General features: G+C 38.9%; 1 protein-coding gene across 2 annotated transcripts in view; it reads left to right on the plus strand.

Moving 5' to 3' along the window:
• MSRA (methionine sulfoxide reductase A) overlaps positions 1-24110 on the plus strand; it is a 242753-nt gene that overhangs the window by 64001 nt on the left and 154642 nt on the right. For both annotated transcript variants that reach the window (XM_063300883.1, XM_063300874.1), the window contains one exon: positions 15865-15933. In XM_063300883.1, the coding sequence (XP_063156953.1) occupies positions 15891-15933 (43 nt within the window). In that variant the 5' untranslated portion in view covers positions 15865-15890. The remainder of the gene's footprint in view (positions 1-15864; positions 15934-24110) is intronic.

Here is a 24110-nt window from a genome sequence, read left to right on the forward strand (position 1 = left end):
TTCTGGAAGAGGTCTCTTGTCCTTCCTATTCTATTGTCTTCTTCCACTTCCGCGCATTGCTTGTTTAAAAATAATTCCTTATCTCTTCTGGCTAACCTCTGGAATTTTGCATTTAATTGGGCATATCTCCCCCTATCGCCGTTGCCTTTTGCTTTCCTTCTTTCTTGTGCTACTTCTAGTGTCTCAGCAGACAGCCATTTTGCCTTCTTGGTTTTCTCTTTCTTTGGGATGTATTTTGTTGCCGCCTCCTGAACAATGCTGCCAACTTCTGTCCAGAGTTCTTCCGGGACCCTATCTACTAAGTCCAGTCCCTTAAATCTATTCTTCACCTCCACTGCATATTCCTTAGGAATATTAGTGAGCTCATATCTAGCTGATCTGTGGGTCTTCCCTAATCTCTTTAGTCTGATCCTAAATTGTGCAAGAAGAAGTTCGTGATCTGAACTACAGTCAGCTCCAGGCCTTGTTTTTACCGACTGTACAGATGTCCGCCACCTTTGGCTGCAAAGGATGTAATCAATCTGATTTCGGTGTTGTCCATCTGGTGAAGTCCATGTATAAAGCCGTCTCTTAGGTTGTTGGAAGAGAGTGTTTGTTATGCAGAGTGAATTGTCTTGGCAAAATTCTATCAGCCTGTGTCCTGCTTCATTTTGTTCTCCCAGGCCATACTTACCTGTAATTCGAGGTGTCATTTGACTGCCCACCTTAGCATTCCAGTCTCCTGTGATGAAAATAACATCTCTTTTAGGCGTGTTGTCCAGTAGGTGCTGCAGATCCTCATAGAACTGCTCTACTTCAGCTTCTTCAGCATTTGTGGTTGGGGCGTATATTTGGATCACTGTGATGTTAGATGGCTTGCCCTGAATTCGAATTGAGATCATTCTGTCGTTTTTTGGGTTGTATCCAAGCACTGCTTTAGCCACTTTACTATTAATTATGAAGGCTACTCCATTTCTTCTGTGGTCCTCTTGTCCGCAGTAGTAGATCTGGTGGTCATTTGATGTGAAGTGGCCCATTCCAGTCCATTTCAGTTCACTGACGCCCAGAATGTCTATCTTTAATCTTGACATCTCACCAATAACCACATCCAATTTGCCCTGGCTCATAGATCTTACATTCCAGGTTCCGATGGTGTGTTGATCCTTAGAACATCGGATTCGCCGTTCACCACCAGCACCGTCGGCCGCTAGCCTTCCTTCCGGCTTTGAGCTAGCTGCGTCATCATGTCTGGGGCTAGTTGAGCTCATCCTCTGTTCCTCCCCAGTAGCATTTTGACATCTTCCGACCTGGGGGTCTCATCTTCCGATGGTATACCGACATATCTCTGGTTGTACTGATCCATTTAGTTTTCACGGCAAGAATACTGAGGTGGGTTGCCATTACCTTCCCCAGGGATCGCATTTAGTCTGACCTCTCTGTCATGACCTTCCCGTCTTGGGTGGCCCTTCACGGTTTAGCTCATGGCATCATTGAGGTGCTCAAGCTCCAGCACCACGACAAGGTAACGATCCTTTGCTGAAGAGGTAGGTGGGTAAATACATAAATAAATATCTCAGTAGGTTTCATTGGAGTGATCAATATCTACAGAGTTGCGGGCTTAAATACTGCAAGGCAGATAATTGTATATTATAGCTTTTGTGGTTGGTCAGAATCTCCTTTCAAGTCTGTAGAATTGCCTGAACTAGAACTGTAGAATTGTAAAAAGAGAAAGCCCCCCCCCCATTCTGGCTGTAGTTTAGTTAATAGGCTACCACATTCCTTTACTCATATAAGATAGATAATTAGCCCTATTTTCTCATGAAGCAGTCAGATATATTGGCCTCAAATTGGATTTATTTATTTATTTAACTATCTATTGATGTTCTACCTGTGCACTCCCAGTAAAGCCAGCCCATAGTGGTTAAGCCAGCTATGGTGGTCAAGTGAGATGGCTGGCTTTGACTCCGTAGTTAGACTTACAGCTAATATTTTATCTGGTAAATGTCTAACCAATATCTGGCAAGTGGTAGAGATTTTGTTAGCTATATTCTGCTACATCAGGACTTTAAATAAATATCTTGAGAAAGTTAAGTGATGTCAGGCAAATGTTTAACTCGGAGTATGACTAACTGCTGAGATAGAAATTAACTTTTAAACAACTGAATTGGATCTTTGCATATGTCTCCCAGTTCTGTTTCTGATTGCTTGAATTTTCACCCTAAAAATTGAAATACTCAAATATTTTATGCTGTCCAAAACGGCATAACGGAGTAAGTCCTTCAAATGACCTTTTGCCATTGCTAGACAAAACGAAGCTAGATTCTCCCAGAAATTACCTGCTTAGGGATTCCCTCTAGAGAGCAATGGAGAATGCCTGGTTTAATGGGCCTTTAATGAAATCTGCCTTTTCTAAGTTATCCAGAGCAGGAAGAATTGAATTTGTAGACTTGAACATTTCCTTATTAAAAGGGAGTGTTTATTCGATAAAGCAGATATAGGAATATTGGTTATTATTTCCAAATCCTGTATCTGCTTATGTATACAGTGATTTTTTTCCTCTTGAGTAGCTGATCTTTTATTTTTTTCTGAGAAAATTTGGAAACAGAAGCTCTTTCTTAGAATGGAATTATATACTTATTTGTTGATCAATATATGTATATCAATATAAATATTCTCCAACCATCTGTAAGACTTCCAAGACCTACTTTCTCCTCTGTATGGCCCACAAAGTATGACTGAGTCTGTCTGGCTATAATATTTAGCCTTCTGGGTTCACACATTGCAGTGAGTTATACTTTTTAAACCGTGGTTTGTTGAACAAGCCATAAAGCCTGATTCACATATTGTGGGTAGGTTCACACATTGCACTATAGCCCTTACTTTATAGCATGGCTCAATGTATAAATCAGGCCCCCTCCCCACTCTCTTTTTGTCTGGCTTGGAATGACTGGCTTAAGCTTTATTATTTAAGGTGTTATTTAGGTTTAAATAAAATTTACCCCTTTTTTGTTGATAAGTCTTTTCTTAGCTTTAGTTGAAATTATTAGTGGATGTTAATATTATTATATATTTATTTATTTTGATTACCTTATTTATTTCAGTTTAGCTGATAGGCTGTATAAATGTCAGTGAATTATTCTGAAATGTTGCGAAATTTTATCATGCAACTCATAGGTCCTCCCTTTTTTGAAAGTCCATTGGCCTGTGGCTGGTAGGAACTCTGTGATTAGAGAAGATGCGGTTTGACAACCACAGAGGTCTTTACCCTCTTGAGGCTCAATAATATTTCAGAATTAAAAAGGTTTCCTTGCCCATTACGTCACAAAGTAATCCTTCATTAAGCTCATTTGTGAATGAAATGTGTTGCCAGGCTCCATCAGCCCTCTTTTCAGTGAAGCCCATCCAGCATAAATCAGACATAATCAGCAGCTAGCTTCTTCCCCTATCAGAAAGTGGCAAAAAGAAAAAGAAACAGAGAACAAGAGCTACAGGCCTGGAAGGTTTTGACGATTTGTATAAACACTGCAGAGATGCTTGGTGAGGGCTTCTATGGCAAGTTACAGGGAGCCATTAGCTTGCAAAATGGAATAGAATATGCAGTTAAAACAAGTTTGATATTTCGAGAAGTAGAAATTTTGTGCCAGTGTCAGGGTAATAAGAACTTTTTGGAATTAATATGTTTTTTTTTAAATTACAATGTAAGGTAGAATAAATGATGTGACCTGAACCTGGCAGAGAAGGGAGCAGCAAATAAAAAAAAGTTTCAAAAGTTGAGAAATGGCATATGTTGAATTCTCTGAAGTTAGTAGATGAAGTTGCTGTCTTCTGTGTGACAATATTTTATTACACAAACTTTCCTATTGTTGGTGTGAATCATTTGGTTTTGTATGGAAAAGTGGCATACAAATAAACAGAAGATAATGGTGCCCAAAGCTGCTGGATCAATGCAAGCCTCAAATCTACCATCAGAAAGTGGTTGTGAGAAGCAGAAAATTCCACTGTATTGAAGAGAGATCTGATCTGCTGAAGTTCAGTGCTGCCAAGAACTCCATGTTGAAATGCTGCAGGGTATCGGTAGTGATTAAGTCAGGTGAGGTTAGCCAGAAACATATTGTAAAGGGCAGGCCTGATACCATGAAGCTTATCTGAGCATTCCTCCTGTTCATTTGTCAATGTCAGGTGGTGGGGGCGGGAATGTAGAAGAAGCACTGAACCCTTGCTGCTCATCTGTTGACTGGCAGTTGAATGAAACTTTAATATAACCTCTAGATAGATAATCTGCCATCAAGGTGTTGGGTAGTTGGGCCCCAGTGTGTACATGGAGGGTATTCTATCACAGCCTGCATATTGCTTTCAGCCACAACATCCTAACAATAGCTTCTTGTGAGATATGTGATTGGGAAGGGTGGGAAGGAGGGGGGCACACCATTTGTGCTGTATTAACAATATAGTGAAAATACGGGCTCATGTTCCAAAATAACAATGCAGCCAGCAGGTGATCCAGATGAGAAAAAATGAATGTTTTCGTCCTTTTTTTTTACAGAGGGAATCAGCTCCTGACAAATGTCAGCAGGTGATAAGACTGCATAGCCTAATGGTAATATAATGTGGAAAATCCCAAACTGTAGATATCACCCCTGCTACAAACTTACTTGGTTTCATAAGGCAAACCCTGCTTCCGCCACCTCAATCCCCATCTATAGTACAGGCATGAGTAAGCATAGTTTCTTCTTGCTGTAAGTACAGCTGGTTAGTTTGGTAATTTCCTTTTTCCACTGCTGCTCCTTTGGTGCTTCTTACTGAATTTTATCTGTTTTCTCTTTAAGCCATTACAGTGACTCATTGATTTGGTAGATTTGCCCTGGGTTGTGGCCACTGTTGCTATGTGGCCAAAAATCTATAGGTATATTGTAGATTTTTCTTTCAACCAATTATTTTATTCCTTTATCTTTGTTAGTTTCTAAATAATTGTTTTGAGAGACATTCTATACTACACATTAGGCAGATTTGATAGCATTCTTGAAAAAGTCAAGTCAGTAAATAGAATCAACAGGCATGTTATTAAAATTGCAATAAGACATTACTAAAAATGTAATTTCAGATTAAAAAAAAACTCAGTAAGAGCATGGGTGAACAAATTCTAACATTCCTTTTATTAGTCCAAGTAAGCAAAATAAGAAGGTAATGTTGTAAGAGGAAGTCTAGTAGCCAATAATCTTTGCTTTTTTATTGCTATGTTTGCAGTTTTCAAATCAGTAGAATAGGGATGTGCAGTACTTCTATTTCTGAAAAGAACTTTAGAGTATAAGAGAGCATGAATTTAGCACATGTCTACAATTCCATAAAACAGCCATGCCTGAATTTCCTGTGTACAGTCATGGCTAAAGGTGCAGCTGTTTCAAGGTGTTGTCAGACAGTGATACATTCATGCTCTGAAGCACTTTGGAGTGAATCCAAAATACTGCAGAGCCCTGTGGTATAATTCCATGATTATGCCTTCTTGCCAGTGGATGCCTCAGTGATTGGAGTTTGTACACAAGCTCCCTTCCTTAATTCTGTCTCTACTTCCTATCAGTTCTTCTCCATAGCTCATGATACTTTAAACTATATCTTCAGAGTGCTATCATATTCAAACTAAAAATTCAAGCAGTAGAGCTCAGGCACCTTTCTCTCTATATCTGAACTCCAGTTGTGAACTCCAGTTGTGAAATGTTCTCAGTCATGTTGCTTACCTTTCTTGGCTTTAATGAGAGCAAATAATTCTGATATGGCATTTATGGATTTAACCATTGCTAGAATCTATGTTGTATAGAACTGATAGAGTGATCTCAAAGGAATCCCCTGCAAATCAATGAATCTGCAAGAAATTGGAAAATCCACACTGAATCAATGAACTGTTGGAATAATTCATTCATATTGTGCCTCCCAATTTTGTTTCAACAGTTTTAATGCAGTTCTATTGAGCAAAGGAACTTTCTATTTCTGATGTAGTATTATAGATACTCACAAACCCATAATATCTGTGTATATCATGAAATCAAAGGAAGTTGATAACCTGATTTATTTATAATTTGTATTTGAAACATATTACCTAGAACAAATTGTGGCATTCCAGATACTTTTGAACTTCCATTTCCATGACCCTAGATGTCTTGGACAATGGTGGAGGTTGATGGGAACTGCAATCCAATAACGATTGGAGGAACACCATTTCCATTCTTAGGAGAGAGAATTTTCATATGCAGCAATATAATTGCTGAATAATTATAAATTTAATTTAAATATATCTGTATATATATTGCATTTATATTTAATTCTATCTGATTTGGGGAAAAAATGAAAATGCAGGAGTTGAAAATAAATGAAGGATTATAAGTTTGTATATCTTTATAGCACCACAATATTCTGACTGGGTTGGCACATCATGCAGTGCCGTGTTAGTTTATCCATGACTTACTGAATAAATCAGAGCTGCTGAGTTTGCAGTACATGCTAAGCCATAAACTAAGCCACATTATGACTTAGTAATGTATGAATCTGGCCTTTAGATTTCTTTCCAAAGTACATCTGAAATCTTACATTATGACAGGTAGTGCTAAGTTCATGAGAAACTTTTGTCTAGCTGCCCTGGATATATGAGTGCATTGCTGGAGAAAATAATTGGATAGAGCTTGGGCTACTGTTTGATTGGAGGTAACAGACAATTACTTCTCATGTAGCTCCATCTACTACATAGTTCCTTTCGGTTTCTTATCTTCTGTCTAGAAAATGAATGGTACAGGAAAAAAGCAAACCGATAGATGAAAACAGGAAAATGTGCAGTAGAATTGTGGATTTCAAAGGCTGATTAGAAAGCTGCTTACTGTTTGAAGCATAAACATGTGGGTTGTAGTGTTGTGAAAGTGTTGATTTCAGAGAAACAAGAGTAGTTTAAAAGTGTATGGCTGTTTTATTCTGCATTTAATTTTCCCACTGATAGTGATATAGGTTATTTTTCTTTGGTTTGATAGCTGCTTTAAAACAAACAAACAACAAATCCAAAAGGAATTTGGTTCCATCTGCAACTCATTCTAAAATGAGTTTTGGAATTATCTACAGAAATACTGTGCAGAAATACATCATATTTTTAATATTGATCAGTATGCAGAAAGTAATCCTTTTGCTGTAATAGATCCAATTTCATGTGAGGTGTCAGATTGTGCTACATTAACTATATTAACAAATTGCTCAAACTGTTTTAAATTACCACGGTGCCCTTTGTCACTGTCAGTTTTAATAACTAAAAATAATTTGTCCTGAAGTATAAATTGAAACCATGTTGTTTTTCATAAGTCTTCATCCAGTTAGATGGAAAGCAGTGAAAGTCACCTGGTTGGTGTGGGAGTTTTCTCATTCTTTGTTGTTGCTTATTCATTCAGTCGCTTCCGACTCTTCGTGACTTCATGGACCAGCCCACGCCAGAGCTTCCTGTCGGTCGTCAACACCCCCAGCTCCCCCAGGGATGAGTCCGTCACCTCTAGAATATCATCCATCCACCTTGCCCTTGGTCGGCCCCTCTTCCTTTTGCCCTCCACTCTCCCTAGCATCAGCATCTTCTCCAGGGTGTCCTGTCTTCTCATTATGTGGCCAAAGTATTTCAGTTTCGCCTTTAATATCATTCTCTCAAGTGAGCAGTCTGGCTTTATTTCCTGGAGGATGGACTGGTTTGATCTTCTTGCAGTCCAAGGCACTCTCAGAATTTTCCTCCAGCACCACAGTTCCAAAGCATCGATCTTCCTTCTCTCAGCTGTCCAGCTCTCACAGCCATATGTTACTACAGGGAACACCACTGCTTTAACTATGCGGATCTTTGTTGTCAGCATGATGTCTCTGCTCTTAACTAATTTATCGAGATTTGCCATTGCTCTTCTCCCAAGGATTAAGCGTCTTCTGATTTCCTGACTGCAGTCAGCATCTGCAGTAATCTTCGCACCTAGAAATACAAAGTCTTTCACTGCCTCTACGTTTTCTCCCTCTATTTGCCAGTTATCAATAAAGCTGGTTGCCATAATCTTGGTTTTTTTGAGGTTTAACTGCAAGCCAGCTTTTGCACTTTCTTCTTTCACCTTCATCATAAGGCTCCTCAGTTCCTCTTCGCTTTCAGCCATCAAAGTGGTATCATCTGCATATCTGAGACTGTTGCTGTTTCTTCCAGCGATTTTAACTCCAGCCTCGGATTCCTCAAGCCCAGCATGTCGCATGATGTGTTCTGCGTACAAGTTGAATAGGTAGGGTGAGAGTATACAACCCTGCTGTACTCCTTTCCCAATCTTAAACCAGTCCGTTGTTCCATGGTCTGTTCTTACTGTTGCTACTTGGTCGTTATACAGATTCCTCAGGAGGCATACAAGATGACTTGGTATCCCCATACCGCTAAGAACGTGCCACAATTTGTTATGGTCCACACAGTCAAAGGCTTTAGAGTAGTCAATAAAACAGAAATAGATGTTTTTCTGAAACTCCCTGGCTTTTTCCATTATCCAGTGGATATTGGCAATTTGGTCCCTAGTTCCTCTGCCTTTTCTAAACCCAGCTTGTACATCTGGCAATTCTTGCTCCATGAATTGCTGAAGTCTCCCTTGCAGGATATTGAGCATTACCTTACTGGCATGTGAAATAAGTGCAGCTCTTTGATAGTTTGAGCATTCTTTAGTGTTTCCCTTTTTTGGTATGGGGATATAAGTTGATTTTTTCCAATCTGATGGCCATTCTTGTGTTTTCCAAATTTGCTGGCATATAGCATGCATTACCTTGACAGCATCATCTCGCAAGATTTTGAACAGTTCAGCTGGGATGCCGTCGTCTCCTGCTGCCTTGTTATTAGCAATGCTTCTTAAGGCCCATTCAACCTCACTCTTCAGGATGTCTGGCTCTAGCTCGCTGACCACACCGTCAAAGCTATCCCCGATATTGTTATCCTTCCTATACAGGTCTTCCGTATATTCTTGCCACCTTTTCTTGATCTCTTCTTCTTCTGTTAGGACCTTGCCATCTTTGTTTTTGATCATACCCATTTTTGCCTGGAATTTACCTCCGATGTTTCTAATTTTCTGGAAGAGGTTTCTTGTCCTTCCTATTCTATTGTGTTCTTCCACTTCTGCACATTGCTTGTTTAAAAATAATTCATTTGGTTTTGGCTTAGCATGTTGTGTAAGTCTAGGCACTGTAATTTTAAAAGCATGCTTTATGGCTTAGTGCAAAGAAAGAGCCGTAAAGAGTGGTTTATTCAACAAACCATGTTTAACCAATGATTTTTTTAAAAAATGCTGATGAATTGTTTTGTGATGTGCATTTAGAGCAGAGGTCACATTTGTCTGTGATTTACCAGACTCACCTTGATGAGAAGAATAATAGGCCAGGAGCCAAATAAAGAGTAGTTGATCAGTTTTAAAAAAATGTAAATAGCTTTCTTTCTCAAAAATTTCCTTTGATATCATGTACAGGTGTGGTGCTGCACAAAAGGTGGACCTATGGAGAAATGAAATCCAAAGGCCTTTTGAGTGCGTGAAGCTATCTGGGCAATTACTGGAGTCATGGCCACAGGAGGGCTACCATTTTCTACCTAGACAGAAGAGTCTAGAGCAGTGTTTCTCAACCTCAGCATCTTGAAGATGGGTAGACTTCAATTCCCAGAATTCCCCAGCCAGCCATAGCTGGCTGGGGAATTCTGGGAATTGAAGTCCACACATCTTCAAGTTGTCAAGGTTGAAAAACACTGGTCTAGAGGCTTGTATTGGGAGGAAAAGTGCTCAGCTGGAAAGCAGCAGCAGCAAGTGGGCACAACTTCCTTTTGTCCTTTCTTGTGTTTGCATGTCATTAGTTCTGCTTTCTCAACCACATTGTGAGAGCGCTTTGTCCTGTTGCTTCATCTTCTGTGTGGATTTGGACCATTTTCTCCTGACATTTTAAGACAGATAAATTATTACCTATCTGATGAGAACACTGAAATTGGTTAGCATCTCGTACAAAGGCTGAAAGGTAACCCGCTGGCTTACAGATTTATACTGATGTTCACTCGTAGCAGTGAAAAATGGTTACATGGAATGGTGGTGGGGGATAAACCCAGAGAGGGGCTAGCACTTACTTGATGAGGAAATATGGACAGGGAAGGACCAGCAGAGCTCCCCCCTTGTTCTGTTCTGGGACACTTGATTTATTGTATAGTTGCTTCTCAGAATACTGCTTCTCCCTCTCCACATTAACAGTGATCCTCTCAGTAACAATGGGTTTATTCTTTTCCTTATGTATTTTGAACAGAGTTCAAATTAGTTTTAAAAAGGATTGAAATCAAACAAATATCCCACGCTATTCCTCCACTGAGAGAAAAATGTGCTTTTCTATTAAGTGAACATATTTTTTTCTATTAACAGTGGAGATGAATGCACATCTAAGTTGTAGTCTCTTGCATAGATGGAGTCACTTCTGTAGAGGTTTCCAAGCCGTATGCAGTGAATATCAGATATTATATTAATTTCAAGTTACTCTAAATTGACAAGATGTGGACAGCAGTATGTTGGCTTCAAGGTAGTCTCTAGGTTAGTGCAGAGAGTAAGGAAGATAACCTTGATGGATATATACAAGCTCAGTTGCCATGGTGATAAGGGTAAAACATTTTTTAAGTCCAAAATGTCCAGATAGAATTCAGAAGCTGCTCAGACATATATGTCTGTAATTCTCTGAATTATAAGGAGGAGGAGGTAAAACATATCAGACCTGCAAGATTTTGTTATTATAGCCAGTCTTGATAAAAGTAGTTTTAGCTTTTCTGTGAAGTTGATTTCTTGGTCTGGTCTTACTGGTGGGGCTGACAATTAGAAATCCTAGCTTGCATAGAATACTGTGAACATGCTTGGGATAAAACAGAACTTTCATTGCACTTGGGCATACAGGCTAAAATATACCCAAACTGACCATCACTGGCTTCATCATTAGCAGGGAATAATGCATGTGGCATGAGGAAAAGTAAGTCTGGTATTCTAATCTATACTTCTATATTACTAAAAACATTAGGTGAAACCCTCAACTAACCAAAATCAGGATGAGTAGTCAAGGTCAATATTTATGAGTCCATCTGGTGCGGGCCATGGCATGTGGAAGACTGTTACTTGGAATATAAGAGGAATACATTTTAATGAGCATGAATTAACATAGGGGTTCTCAGACTGTGTTTTGTAACTCCACAAGTAAATGTGAAGGGGCTCTCACTTGTTTCCACCTTTCCAGAACATAGATGGTCTTCATTGATAGTACAGGACTGACCACGTGTGGGATCCAGGTGCCAAGTGCTGTCCTTCAGTTGCCTTTGCATTTTCAGTAATGGCTGCTGTAGTTATGTGATTTAAACATAAGTCTGTTCATGTGTTTACATGGCAAAGAAATTAATTGAAAAGCATGACTGATTCTTTCTTGTGAAAAATAGAAAGAACTAGTGAAGAATATATGGATGATGAGAAGTTCCGGTGAGGGATAGATAATTTTTGGTAGTGTCAGGAGAGGATCTTGGAAGAGAAAGTATGATTCTTGTACAAAAAAGTATTACAAGATAAATTAATTTCTAAACAGAATGAATGGAAAGTAGACACAAGGAAAAAAGATGTGGGAGCTGCTTTGAACACCGTGAAAAGAATTGTATTACAGAGTGCTACTGAAATGTGGAGTTATGCTGATAATTATAAAACAAGATGCTTGCTTGAATGATGATGTGAAAGAGGCTGTGGATGAGAAAAAAATACATGTGAGAGAATTATTGCTGTAGCCAGTGAGAAAGATTGTGTGTATATAAGGAAAAAAGTTGTAAATCATGTAGCCAAGCAGAGCAAGGAGCAGCTAAGATTAAAAGAGGCAGGGAAAATGCAGAATGGTTTTGATGAAAATAAAATAAAAAAATATTCTGAGGTGGGTAAAGAGGGCTAAAGAAGGAGCCTCCAGAAAAGTGAATGGAATTAAAAATAAAAATGATTATATGATTTGGGATGAAACTGAAATGAGCGATAATCTTTCAGGCTCAAGAACTCAAGAAATGACTAGAGCATTTGAATAGCATCCACCTAAATATTCAATTTATGATGGAAGAAGAAAAGGATGGCCAACTTCCATTTTTGGTATTGATTTTGGTTTTGATAATTCATAGAGAAAATCAACAATTATTGAAAGCCAACACCCATGGATTGCCATCTAATAAAAATTCCAGTGATCATTCCTGCTAGAAGAAAAGGATAATCAAAACTCTTAGTGACTGTGCTAGATGTATTTGTGAACCTGAAAGATTATCAGATGAGTTGAGACTTTTTGACAGTGCTTTACAAGCTAATGGATGGTCTGCTAGGGAAATCAGGCAGGCCATGCAATTCAGCAATAAAGATAACAATAAATATATAATCTAAGGGCAAATCATCCTCAGTGGGAAAGATGTTTCTCCCTTAGATTGAGAAGGTTACAGATCAAATTGAAAAATTATTGGAGAAGCACAACTTAGAAATCTACTTCCATCATCAAGAGTTTACTGCATCCCCTACAGTTGTAGATAGTTTTAGAACCACAAAATGTAGTATGAATGCTTGACTAAAGGAACACAAAGGCATTGCCATCTAGGATAGCCTGAAAAATCAGCAGTAGCGGAACACAGGCTGCTTCATAATGGACATAAGTTCCAATTTGAAGACACATGTACTGACAACCATGTCAAACTATTGCATGTGACTGCACAGAGAAGCTATAGAGATTCATAAACATTCTAACAACTTTAAGAAAAGAAATAGAATCTGAAGGTCAACAAAGCCTGAATCCCAGCTTTACACTATACCAGGATCAAACAGCCCTTAATTAACCAACAACAAGAAGAATCTATAGCAGTTTCACCTGAAAGAACACCAAGCAGTAACCTATCTCAAAGGCTAATCAGGAATTAGTTCTTTTGGAATTTCCTCAGATTAGATTGATCAGAAATTCACCTGGATGAAGAACCAATCAGGAACCAACTTTCTTGGATTCCTGTGTGTAAAGAGTAAGGAAAATGACCTTGATAGATATAGGTGAGATCTGTTACTAGAGCTACAAGGGGAAAAATATATCTTAACTCCAAAACAAGCAGAAAATATATGGAAGTGGCTCAAACACACACCTCCCTAATTCATATAAGAAGGGAAGGAGGTACAGCATGATCAGACTTGAAAGATAATGTTATTATAGAATAATAACTCAATAAAAGTACCCTTAGCCTTCCTGTGGAGTTGGTTCCTGGTCTGGTCTATTGGTGGAGCTGGTACCATTACATGAGCCAATCAGAGATCAGCCAGAAAATTAAATCAGAAGCTAGATCACCCAGTTACAAGTACAAGAACCCAGTCAGTCCCTGCTTAGTTGCCTGTGAGTTGCCGAGAAGTATGCTTTGGAGCAGCTCACTTTGCCTCTGCAGATGCCAGCAACAGTTACTGGTGAAACAGCAGGACACCAGAAAAGACTGTCGCCATTTAGCTCAGAAGCTCATCACCATTAGTTTATTGTACTTTCATTAATTTAGAGAAAGCGTATGATAAACTAAATAGGCTTGAGTTATGGAATGTTGTGCATAAATATGAAGTTGAAGGTCATTACTCAAAGCAGTCAGAGTCATATGTGACAGGAGTAAAAAATACATGAGAATAAATGGATAGCTTAAAAATTCAGCACTGAACTGCACATTAGACAAGAATGCACGATGTCCCTTTTGTTGTTTTAAGGCATTTATGCATATTTATTTAATGATGTTTGTGGGAACCCCTTATGGACTTACCCATTGGAGTAAGGTCTGGAAAATTGAAGTTTTACTGTAATGATTTTTGCCTTAACATAATATATGAATTCATGGTTTATTCGTGATAATGAATAAATCATGGTTAAGTAAGCTATGGCTTAATGTGATGTGCAAACCTAGCCGATGAGTATTTATTTATTTATTTTGCTTCTACCAAATTATCTAGAATTTGTGACTATAAAATAAATTGGGTTCTCATTTTGGGAATATATGAAAGGAGTACTTTCTATGTGGTTACTAAGAGTTGAAAATGACTTGATGGCATATAATCAATCCTTCCATTTTTAGGTAGTCTTTGAAAACCAATTTGAGAATGTAGTTTTGAGTTTTAGTAGTTGATGGCTGGATCTTTTGATTAGTTGCTGCTACTTTGGGGTCTGTTATCTTGTGGTTTTATTCATTTTTTAACTGTGAGATTGATCAGTCCTATATAACTGTTTTTAAATAAGTCTTATTAAATTAAATGGAACTTACTTGCAGTAAATTAATGTAGAATTACACAATATCTTGCTTTTTGGATATCTGTTTTGAATAGAATAATAGAAGGAATATAAATTTAAAAAAATAATAGCAGTCTTCTCTGATGAAGTGAATGTGTCTCATGACAGAATCCTATAGTAGAGAATAAGGCTGAATTTAAGTGAGCAGCAGCAATAGAAGAACAAGATAAAGTGATTAAATGAATGAATATCTAATATGATAACTATAGATTCTAGAGAAAAAATAGCTCAGGTCTGATACTGATCTGAATGCACAAAAAACAGCATTTGAGTAGAGGACAAGGTTTTGCATCTTGGTCCTAATGTCTCATTTGCCTATGTGATTTATTTAGTTTTGGTTTAATACTTTATATGAATTCAGCCATTGTGATTATTCAGTAAACCATGATTAAAACAAACCATGTCTTAGCTTGATGTGTGAGACCAGTGCTTAAATCTCCTTTTTCTTGTTGTATAGATAGGTGTGTTAAGTGTTTTAGCAAAGAGCAGTGTTAATTCCTGAAAATACTTTATCACATTTTATCTCTGTATTTTGCAAGATCTAATCTGTACTAAAATAACAGAACTCAATTTTTTTGGAGATCTTTAAATTGAACTGCAGTAAATAAAAACCTGGGGCGTGAATAGGAATAAGTGCAATAAAACAAACCTCATGATCAATCAAATATAATCTTTAACATCACTGCTACTGATAGTTTACATAGCATTAACTGTACTAGCTGTTAACAGCCTAAAGATTTTTAAAACTGATTTGTTTCTATGCCCTTGAATACCATCCCAAAGTTACAACTAGTCCCGAATGCACTATGTGGTGCACATAGTTTTGGGAGCCCCTTGGTTTGTCTTGACTACACCACTACTGCGGGAGCTGCACTGGCTTCCATTTTCTTTCTGGGTGCAATTCAAGGTGCTGGTTAGCACTTTTAAATCCCTGACTGGCACGGGTCTAGATTATTTGTGGGACTGCCTCTCCCTGAGGGTATGTGCCTATTAAGCAGATCAAATAGGGTAGGTGCGCTACAGGTCTCTTCCCTTAAATGTTGTCATCCCTGGGACCTAGGAAGTGTACCTTTTGGTTGCAACCCCTGCCCTGTGGAAAACTCTCCCTGAGATCCAGCAGGCCCCCACCCTACTGGCCCTCTAGAAAGCCTTGAAAAGCTGATTCCCCTCCCCCGCTCAACTTTGGGTTAAGGTGAGGCTGGAGTCCAGCCAATGTGACTGTTTATGTATAGGGAAGTGTTGTGTTAGGACACTGAGAGTTGTTTTGGATGTTGGGTTTAAGTTTTCTTTTTTATGTCTTTATTTCTGTTTTGTGAGCCACCCAGGGTTATGGTACATATGTATTTTCTCGTTTTATACAGCCACCCATCTCAAATTTTTAACCATGGTAAAAAAACAAAGCCAACAACAAATCAGCAGAGTTGTTGCACAGCCTCTGCCGACATCCAGATCCCCAGGTATATAAGATGGGCAGCCATATAAGTCAGCCAACCAACCAACCAACCAACTAACCAACCTGCCTATTTGACAAGTCAATATTGCTTTGATTTTCAGGTAAACACCATGTGAATGGAAACAGTATGGTCGAACCTTTTCCAGAGGGAGTGCACATGACAATATTTGGTAAGTTCAATTTGTCTAGTATTGGGACTTTATTTCAGACTAGACTTAAATAAAATTATGCTGTTTTTCTACTGTTAATATTAATGAATATCACTATAATTCTTTCTGTAAACAGAAACTGTTTACAACGGACATCCCTTTTTAAAATAATAACCTATACAAGGATAGATGAATTTGAATTTTCTATATGCAACTCTAGTATTTTATCATGTTAATAGAAAGACCTGTCCTATACAACCAGATTTGGGTACTGTACATGGGATAAAAAATGAATGAATGGAATATATGGAATAAGGGAGCTAGTTTGATAGTTTTTGAGTGTTCGTTTCTGAGTGTCAGAGCCAAGACTGTAATAGTTTGGACATATGAGAGCAGTAAAATACTAGTTTCCTGTTGAGAATTTATGGTAAAGATAATGAAAGAAAGGGCTCCTATGGCATTTACTGTAAATATAACTGAAGGATATTCTGTAATGCTCACTTAGTCCTGATACTCCATAAATATCTTACTCATACCATTATTTGCACCAGTATCATGTGGGTATAAAAGAAAATATTCCTATTTTTGATTTGACATGTGTCCAATTTGCAGTAGGTAAATAGTTATGTGAGGCATAGAGAAATAAAGAAATTGGGCTCCAGATGTCTGCAAAATGTTTTATAACCACTGTGTCATTATCAAGGACATTCTTTGAAGAACATGGTGCTGTAATAAAGGGGACTGTCCTTGAGTGAAGTTATATTAACATTCTTTTATCTTTATATACTTTCTCCTTTTTCTTTATGGAGAAAACAGAAAGGCAGCTGTAGAGCCTATAGGCTCTGTGGCTTTTAGAATTGTATAGATTTTTAAAAAATCTATCTTCATTTTTATAGATGCAACAAAAACAATCAAAATTATAAAAAACAAGAGTAAGAATAAATCAACAATAATACATTACTCCCTCATCAAGAAGTTTATGCCATCTTTTATAGTGTGTTTCCTGGGATATTATGCCTTCTAGACCGACAACATTTTGTATTTTACATTTATTTTTCATCTATTCGACTTTTGTCTTTCCCTCCCTTAATGCTCATTGAGGTTAATCTGGTATTAATGTTAGCTGGCTTGCAAGATACTATATTTAGAAGCATAACATTATTTTCAGATATTCAACATTCTTAAATATTGTCCCTGGATCACTTTGGAAACAAAGTGTTTCTTTGGAGCTGTGGCATGCACATGCATGCATAAGTAAATGTGTGTGTCTGTGTTTGTGTGTGTGTGTGTATTTAAGTATCTCTTGAGATTTTTGTTCCTATGATGCATTATGGAATTTGTTAAACAAAGGCAGAATATATTGTTTGAATCTATAGTAAAGTTGCCATTTGGAGTCAAGTAGAGGACTATATATGCTCATATGCTGAAATAAGTGCTGCCTACCTCAGTATGAATAAAAAGCCTGCATTGTTTGGTCAAATTATCTGAAATTATTTTCTCTGTAGGAGCACCTGTATTCTTCTTTGGCATCTTGTGGTTGGATTCTATGAGATCTGCACAAGATGTGAACCTTCTAGTCAAATGTACATCAACAGCAATTTAATGGGGTTGAAACCTCTAGTTGAATCTAAGTATGTTTCACTGAGCTCAGTACTTGAATATTTTTGTCCATCTAAAGGTCTTCTTTGCTAGCCTATATGGCTTTCTTTTTCCCTGTGACTTTCTTGACGACATCCCCCCACTTTTTTTTTCAGCTCAACCAGGGAGTAAAACCAGTGTTCTCTTAAAATGAACATCCTATTAAAATTAAGGTTGCATTGCTCTCAGAATTTATAATTTGCTTTTTTTAAAATTGTGTTTTAGAATATTTTCTATCCTTATCAGCAGTGAAGGAACCAGCAGTAAAGAAATATGCCACAGACCACCACTTGGTAGAATAGCAGTTAAGGCCCTGGAAGATATTTAGATACTGTGATATCTTCATACCTACAAAGGTTAGAATCATTCAGCCAATGGTTTTCCCTGTGATACTCTGTGAAAGTGAAAGTTGGACTTTGAAGAAGCAAGATAGAAAGAATATTGATGCTTTTAACATTGGTGATGGAGAAGACTTCTATGGAGAGTACGGAAGATGACCTCGATAGAGATACTCCAGTTCCGTTACCAAGTGATAAGGGGAAAAACATGGCTTAAGTCCAAAAATAGAAGAAGGCATGTGCAAAGACTCAGGCAGACACCTCCCTAATTCACATGAGTATGGGGGGAGGGGGCAGGGAGGAAGTAAAGCAGCCAGACTTGCAAGATTCTGTTACTATAGCCCAGCTTTTCTCAACTTTTTGACCCTGGAGGAACCCTTGAAATATTTTTCAGGCCTCGGGGAACATTTTTCAGGCTCAAATACAGGCCAGAAGTTATAAAATTATATTAGTTTCATGTGTAGGCCTGTATATTTGCATTAACAGTGTTCTTAAACTAAAAATAAAGAATAAAACTTAACTCTTTAATGTGAAGTTGCCTAAATTTGAAATAATTTTTTAAATAGATCATGAACTCCCGGGGAACCCCTCATGACCTCCTGAGGTTCCGCGGAACCCTGGTTAAGAAATCCTGCTATAGACAATATTAATAAATATAGATTTAGCCTTCATGTGGAGTTGATTTCTTGGTTTGGTCTACATAGTGGAGCTGACAACTCTTGAGAACACTATGGATAGGCAAGAAAACAAAGAAACAGACCATAGAACATATCAGTCCAGCGTTCTCAAATTATCATATTTGGAACACATTATCTGAAGACTTAGCTTTCTGGATACGTCTATAATGGTGGGAAAGGTGGAAGGAAAGAAAGAGAGAGGATGATCAGCAGCAGGATTGATGCAGTCAATTGCAGTGGTGATCGGTGCACCACTGGACGATCTGAAGGACTTGGTGGGGAAATATCAACCTGGAGAAAGTCTATGTACATGGCCACTAAGAGTTGACACTGACTTAATGGCATATAATGATTTAAATTTGTTTTATCAATCTGTTAGTGTTTCCTACTGTACAGTTTTATTATTTTATAGTGTTCTGATTTGTTTTATTTGCTTGTTAACAATCTTTAAATTTGTAAAATGGCAAGTTATAAATCCATACGTTAATTACGTTAAAGAAACAGGGAGATTTTGATTGAACACATTTCCTGCCAGATGGAACCATACAGTGTCAAGAAGAATGTATCACTTTCTTTTTCTGAACATAAGAATGACCTTCTCTGTTAAAATGCTTAATATCTCTGATAAGCTTCATTCTTACAAAACCAATTTGAAAGTGGCATCATTGACATTTTAGAATTTTCTCCGAGTAAATGGTTTCAGGATTGTGCTCTAAAGCCTGATATCCATTCGGGCAGAATTGCTTACCTCTACCTTAGAGAGACAGCAGTCCACCTGAGGTAATATAGTAGGATTTATATGCCCTGTATAAGGAGATCTGGACATCATGCCTTTTTCTTTTTGCTTGTGGCAATAATGTTAAATGGTGGTGCTTACCGGAGTGCAAAGCTCAATTCACGGCTGCCCTTGGTCCCATCAGTGTGGACATGGACCAGCCAGCATCGGCCATGAGGGACAAATTGGTCAGACAAGTCCACACTGTGGCGAGAGCTGTCCTTGAGAAGATGAAGCCAGGGAAATGGGCCATTGCTTAAGTTTAATGGTGGAATGAAGAAGTGTAAATAGCTGTGAAGGAGAAGAAGAAGGTGTTAAAAGCGTGGTTTCAGTCTCGCACCAATGAAGATCTCTGGCACTACAAGCCACAAAAATTGGCTGCCAAAAGAGCAGTAGTGTCAGCCAAGACTGCTTACTACAACCACGTATATGACAAATTGGACACGCCCAAAGGAGAAAATAAAGTCTATCACTTGGCCAATGCACGTCATCAAGCCACTCAGGACATTGGCCAAGTCAAGCACATAAAGGACGAAGACCATCGCCTTCTTCAAGACCCACCCTCCATCCTCTGCCGATGGAGCAATTACTTCTCCAAAATTAGCAATGAGGAATTTGACCACCCTCCAGTCCAAAGTGCCGATCCGGTCTCTGGACCTGTGCTACCAATTATCATCAAGGAGGTTGAAGAAGCAATGAAGAAGATGAAGAATGGGAAGGCAGCCGGCCCTGATGACATCCCAGCCGAAACGTGGAAGATCCTTGGCCACCAAGGTGCCATGATTCTTGCTGCCCTCTTCAACCAAATCATCGATGAGGGTGCAGACCCAGCAGCTTGGACAACCAGTACCATGGTACCAATTTGAAAGGGCAAGGGTGACATGACTGAATGCTTGAATTATCAGCCGATCCGGCTGCCGTGTCATGCCACGAAAATATTTGAACGGATTATTGATGCCAGGCTCCGCAAGATTGTCTCCAAATGTGGCTTTGTCAAAGGGAGTAGAACGACAGACGCCATTCACGCTGCTCGGTTGCTTTTGGAGAAGCACCGTGAGAAGACCAAGCCCATTCACGTGGCATTCCTTGACCTGGAAAAGGCCTTCGATCGTGTCCCACACAAACTCACTTGGCATGCCCTATGATCTCATAATGTCCCTGAAGCCTACGTCTGATGAATTCAGCTACTGTATCACAGCGTCACCAGCATGGTCCGATGTGCGGTGGGAACATCGCCTCCCTGCGCCATCATTGTGGGAGTATATCAAGGATTGGCGCTTTCGCCCCTACTATTCGTCCTGTGCATGGACACTGTGACACTTGACCTCCAGTCGCCTCATCCATGATCACTCCTCTATGCCGACGATGTCTTCTTGGCGAATGAACAATGTGCAGGCCTCCAAGAGCAAATGCGGCAATGGAATGAACGGCTCGGCAAATTTGGACTTCAACTGAACATCAAGAAAACGGAATATATGGAATGCGGCCCCCAAACCGATGGAACCATCAGCATTGGTGGAGAAGACTTGAAGAAAGTAGAGCAATTCAAGTACCTCGGCTCCCTCATATGCAGCCACAGCGATAGCTTTCCGGATGCCCGTGTCCATGTCAACGCCACCTGGATGAAGTGGCGCCAGGTGACTGGAGTCCTGTGTGATCATCGGATGCCCCTACACCTCAAGTCAAAGGTCTACAGAACGGTAGTTCACCCAGTCACCCTCTATGGATCAGAGTGCTGGCCAGCAACAGCAAAGCACAAGCAGGCCCTGCAAGTGATGGAAATGCGAATGAGAATGCTCTGATGGTGGTTGGACTAACACGATTCGACCACGCCATGAATGATGATGCCTGATGACGACTGGGAGTCGCGCCAATTGTGGCAAAACTGTGGGAAGGAAGGCTTAGATGGTATTGACATGTCATATGCGGCAAAGAAGACTCGGCGAGAACAGCCATGCGCCTGGACCCTGGCGGCTGGCAGCTCTGTGGTAGACCCAAAAAACCGTGGATGGACCGCATTAAGGAGGACATGGAATGTGTGGACGTCACCCCTGAAGATGCCTTGGATCGAACCAAATGGAGACGGATATGCCAACAAGCGGACCCTGCCTTAGTGCAGGAAAAACGCTAAGAAGAAGAAGTGGCAATAGTGTTAAAAGCCAATTGTGTTATATTGTCTCTTGCATATGTGTAAAAGTAGGGGATGGACTGAAATGTTTGTGCTAGTGATTATTATTAAATATAGTGTGATTCTCAGAAATCAGTAGAAATCAGTAGAAATCAAATATGCTTTTATGATTAAGAATTTTTAGTCAATCATTTGCACTGACTTACCTGTTTCTCAAAAGGGATGTCTGTTCTAGGAAGGAGGCCATGGCAAATCACTTCCGAAAATGTTGCCAAGAAAACTGCAAGGATTTGTCTAGGCAGTCGCCAGGAGTCAACACTCACTTGAAGGTGGAAGGAAGGAAGGGAGGGAGGGAGGGAGGGAGGGAGGGAGGAAGGAAGGAAGGAAGGAAGGAAGGAAGGAAGGAAGGAAGGAAGGAAGGCAGGGCAACAAGATCATATAGAAGTTGAAAGGGGAGCAGTTCTTTCCTGCTTAAGAAACTTTTCCTGCACTGGTAGTGGTGTATATAAAGTAAATTCAACCAATAAATAAAAAATGGCCATTTCAGTTGTGTGACCTATCATCACTGACTGGTGCATCTGTTCCCTTTGGGCATTGTCTGTTAAACAAAGGCCGAATTTTGTGTCCAGACATACATGTCAGTAAGGGAAGAGTTTGGAATCTGTGGAGAAGATTACCTATGTCTATGTCATACTCTCTGAGTATCCGTCTCAAGTTCAAGACCTTTTAATTCTAACACTTGCATCTGATGTATACTGGTAATGATTGACCTAGGCTCTCACATTCCCTTTCTGATGAGACACATCCAGAGTCTATGTGCTGCTCTGAAATGTGAACCATCTTAAACAAGAAATATAAAGATCATGTGCTTTTCATGAGTTCCAGTTCACATAAGCAGTAAGAAAGAATTTAGAATGTATGGCACCTTCTACATCTGTGAAGATGATTATATGAAAATAACAGTTCTTCTATTTTCAGTCAACAGCCGAACTGGAAACTGGATGGTTTTGAGATCCAGAACACAATTATACACAGTTTTTCTTAGTCCTTTTATCCATTGCTGGATAAAGAATATTCTGGTTATTTTTAGACGGTTGTAACACTCTTTGTTTTTAGTACGTTTAAACTAATAACATATAGATAAGAGATGGTCAGAGAACATCACTTTAGTATGAAGTTGGTTTCTGAAGTTTCAAAGGAAGGCCATACCTTTGTGATCTATCTGATGGCAGGTTTGCCTTTGTTATATTAACTGTGTTTCTGAAGAAATGCTGAAAATGACAGGAGTAGCAGAGCTGTTCTGATTCACTTCTTGAAAGGACTTGGACTAAAACATTTTTTAAAAAAATCCCTGACTCTAGTAGATTTTATCCCCTGAAAATAGAGATGGGAAATATCCTGTATTTCACGTACAAACAAATCCCTCCAAAGCCAATGAAATTTAAGAGCTTAACTTTAAGTTTATGCACTTTGAAATTAACTTGATGAACATAGGAAGACGTGAAGCTGCCTTATATTAATTGAAAATAATGGTCTACGTGTAAACTATACTCTGTTCAATATTTATATGCATAAAGAAGAGTCTGCACACCAGTTTCCTACATTTGTCACTCCAAGAACTTTTGGTAAATGATCCCTTTTATATAAAACAGAGGTGGGTGATTTATTTGTCCAGGAATTATAGCATTTAAAAAAAAAATTCACTTTCAGAGCTGCAGGTGTTATGGCCAGCAGGAGTCATTCTGCCAGTTATTGTTGTCATTAAAGTGGGCAGGGTTGAAATTTTCCCCCTTTTTATTATTAGAGTGGGAGCAACAGAAAAGGGGTGCTTTGAAGTCTGAGGAATAATGCACCTATTTTTTAATTTACTTCGTGAAAAAGAAGCAGAAATTGTGCCATTTTGCTGCCATATTTCAGTGGTGCAATCTTGGGAATCTTTGTGGTCTGCAAAAATAGGACTTGCCAGCAGATTGCCCATCAAAACATCCAGTGTGATGAAACATATCAACTTGATGATAATTAAACCAAATAGAGACACACTGATTTTGTTTTAATAAAGCAAATGCCAATACATCAATTTTAGTTCCTTGGGACACCTTCTGATTTGAACCACAAATCCACACAGAAAATGCAGTCTCTTCAATTCCAACTGCAGATTTTTTTTAATACTAGCATGCTATAATGCCATTTGTTTATTCCAAAGAATTTCCCCCTTCCGAGGTTTTTAGGATTTTCTCAAGACTTTAAACAAGATTAGGGAGAAAGGGATATCTTGCAAAATGTTGACACAAGTTTTGTTTAAGACAACATTCAAGACGATTTTAATGTCTACTATCTGAAGCCCTTTTTAAAATGTTTTATGTATTTTTTTCTGATTCTTTAAAATCCTGCCATTATTATTTTTATAAATAACTCAAGGCAGCGAACATACCTAATAGTCCTTCTTCCTCCTGTTTTCCCCACAACAACCACCCTGTGAGGTGAGTTGGGCTGAGAGAGAGTGACTGGCCCAAGGTCACCCAGCCAGCTTTCATGCCTAAGGCGGGACTAGAACTCACAGTCTCTTGCTTTCTAGCCCGTTGCCTTAACCACTAGACCAAACTGGCTCTATTTTCCTAGTTGGTATATATTTTCTAGCCAAA

Source organism: Candoia aspera, chromosome 1 (genome assembly GCF_035149785.1).
Source record: "Candoia aspera isolate rCanAsp1 chromosome 1, rCanAsp1.hap2, whole genome shotgun sequence".
NCBI lineage: Eukaryota > Metazoa > Chordata > Lepidosauria > Squamata > Boidae > Candoia > Candoia aspera.